At 37.8% G+C, this 2452-nt stretch overlaps 1 protein-coding gene across 1 annotated transcript; it reads left to right on the top strand.

The window, feature by feature from the left end:
• Window positions 1-1264: 1264 nt before the first annotated feature.
• LOC102855175 (U7 snRNA-associated Sm-like protein LSm10-like) lies at window positions 1265-1603 on the top strand. The gene has a single exon (XM_006899542.1). It carries the CDS (start codon window positions 1265-1267, stop codon window positions 1601-1603), a length of 339 nt encoding a protein of 112 aa, XP_006899604.1.
• The last annotated feature ends 849 nt before the right edge of the window (window positions 1604-2452 follow it).

Raw genomic sequence — 2452 nt, 5'->3', positions numbered from 1 at the left:
AGGGAGAAACAAAGAGTAACCTATAAGGGAGAGCAGATAAGATTAAGTGCCAATTTCTCAGGGGAAACCATGCAGGTAAGAAGAGAGTGGAATGACATATACTGAACACTCAACACCACTGTCAACGAAGAATATTGCACCCAGTGAAATTGTCCATCAAATATGAAGGAGAGATCAAGATATTCTCAGAAAAACAGAACCTAAGGGAATTTGTAAAAACAAGATCAGCCTTGCAGGAAACACTGAGAGATGACCTTCATACAGAGGTGCCACAGAAAGCAGCATGGACCAAAGCAATTAGCAACAACACCAAAAAAGATCTCAACACATTGGCAGCAATAAAACCATGCCTCCCAATAATCACACTGAATGTGAATGGTTTAAATGCACCACTGAAGAGAAGAAGAGTAGCAAATGGATTAAAAAAACCCAAAATCCATCAATATGCTGTCTACAAGAGGCACACCTGAAAAGCGACAATAAAGACAGACCAAAAAATAAAAGGGTGGGGAAGAAAAAAACACCAAGCAAATGGCAACCAGAAAAAAAAGCAGGAGTTGTGATATTAATCTCTGATAAAATAAATTTCAATGCAAAAACCATCACAAAGAACAAAGAAGGTCACTAAATAATGCTTAAAGAGTCAATAGAACCTGAGGACATAACAATAATAAATATCTATGCACGAAAAGATAAATCTGCAAAATATATAAAACAAACATTAACAAAACTAAAAAAGGAAACAGCACTACTATAGTAGTTGGAGACTTCAATACACAACTCCGAAGAAAAGATAGAACTACCAGAAAGAAACTCAACCAAAATGCTAAAGAATTAAACTACACAATAAACAAACTTGATCTCATAGATATTTATAGGCTGAAGCACCCCAAAAAAGCACATTATACCTTCTTCTCCAATGTGCATGGAACGTTCTTGAGAATAGATCACATCTTCGGCCACAAGGCAAAAATCAATAAATTTAAAAACAGAGAAATAATACAGAGCATCTTCTCAGACCACAATGCTACAAAAATAGAAATTAATAATGAAAGAATAAAGGAGAAAAAAGCCATACATTTGGAAGTTGAACAGCACCTTGCTTGAACATGAGTGGGTACTAGAAGAAATAAAATGTGAAATTAAAAAGTTTCTTAAAACAAATGGCAATGGGGCAGTGACCTGAGCAAGGGAAGCGGAAGGATCCTGGCGTGCAAACAACAGACCAGTGCAAAAGAATGGCATTCAGCCACTCTGTGAAGGAATGAACTGTCTCAGACAGCAGCCTGATCTCCTGCTGCAGGCCCTCCAGGGTCAGATAACCACCGTGGACCTTCAGGATGAGAGCACTTCCCTTGGACGCATAGACAACGTTGATGCATTCATGAATATCCACCTGGCCAGTGTCACCTACATAGAATGTTGGGGACATCGGGTTGAGTTGTTTGACCTCTTTGTGACAGGCTGTAATGTTCGCTATGTCCACATCCCTGATGCTGTGAACATTACAGCCACCATTGAGAAGCAGCTACAGATCATCCATTGGGTATGGACTTTGGTGGCCGAGGCCACCACAAATTTTCCTCCAAAAACGCTTAAATGACGTTATCCGCTCTGCACATCCTAGCCCTCACTCAGGTTCCTTTAGAGTTCTGCTGAGCCAACTCCCTGCCATTCTTTCATATTGTGAGCCTTAAAAGGGAGCAGGGTTAGCCTAGAGACTGGTGTTGGACAGAAACCTCCTGTCACAGCTGTCTTTCACAGAGTTCCACCTCCAAGATTCACTCTGTGACAAACAACTTAACTTTTTGTGACCTTGGAATAGGTAGCAATCTCCTTTTTGATCATTTACATCCGAATTTCTCATTTACTGATTTGGGGATTCTGCCAAATAATTTTCACTTGGACTCTGCCAGTGAAGATTATTAAAGGCCTGTGGCTTAAGTCCACAAAAAAAAAAAAAAAAGACAATGAAAACACAGCTTACCAAAATCTCAGAGAAACAGCCAAACCAGTAATCAGAAGTGAATTTATAGCAATAAGCTAACACATAAAAAGGCAAGGGAAAAAATGACCATTGACTCTCTAACCCAACATCTCCAACAAATTAAAAAAGAACAGCAAGAAAACCTGACACACTTTAAAAAAACTGAAATTATAAAAATTCAGGCAGAAATAAATGAAATAGAAAACAGAAAAACAATGGAAATTATCAACAAAACTAGGAGTTGGTTTTTTGAAAAGGTCAATAAAATCCACAAACCACTAATAAAACTAACAAAAGAAAAGACTCAAATAATCCAAATAAAAGATGAAATGGACAACATTACAACAGAACCAAGTAAAATAGAAGGCTAACAATGGAATATTATGAAAAACTATACTCAAACAAATATGCAAACCTAGAGGAAATGGACAAATACTAAGAAATTCACAACCTACCTAAACTGAC

The sequence above is a fragment of the Elephantulus edwardii genome, unplaced genomic scaffold (genome assembly GCF_000299155.1).
Source record: "Elephantulus edwardii isolate Elephantulus edwardi_28Jun2011 unplaced genomic scaffold, EleEdw1.0 scaffold00260, whole genome shotgun sequence".
Classification (NCBI taxonomy): Eukaryota; Metazoa; Chordata; class Mammalia; order Macroscelidea; family Macroscelididae; genus Elephantulus; species Elephantulus edwardii.
The sequence above is the reverse complement of the archived record's forward strand: the minus strand, read 5'-3'. Positions and strand labels throughout refer to the sequence as shown.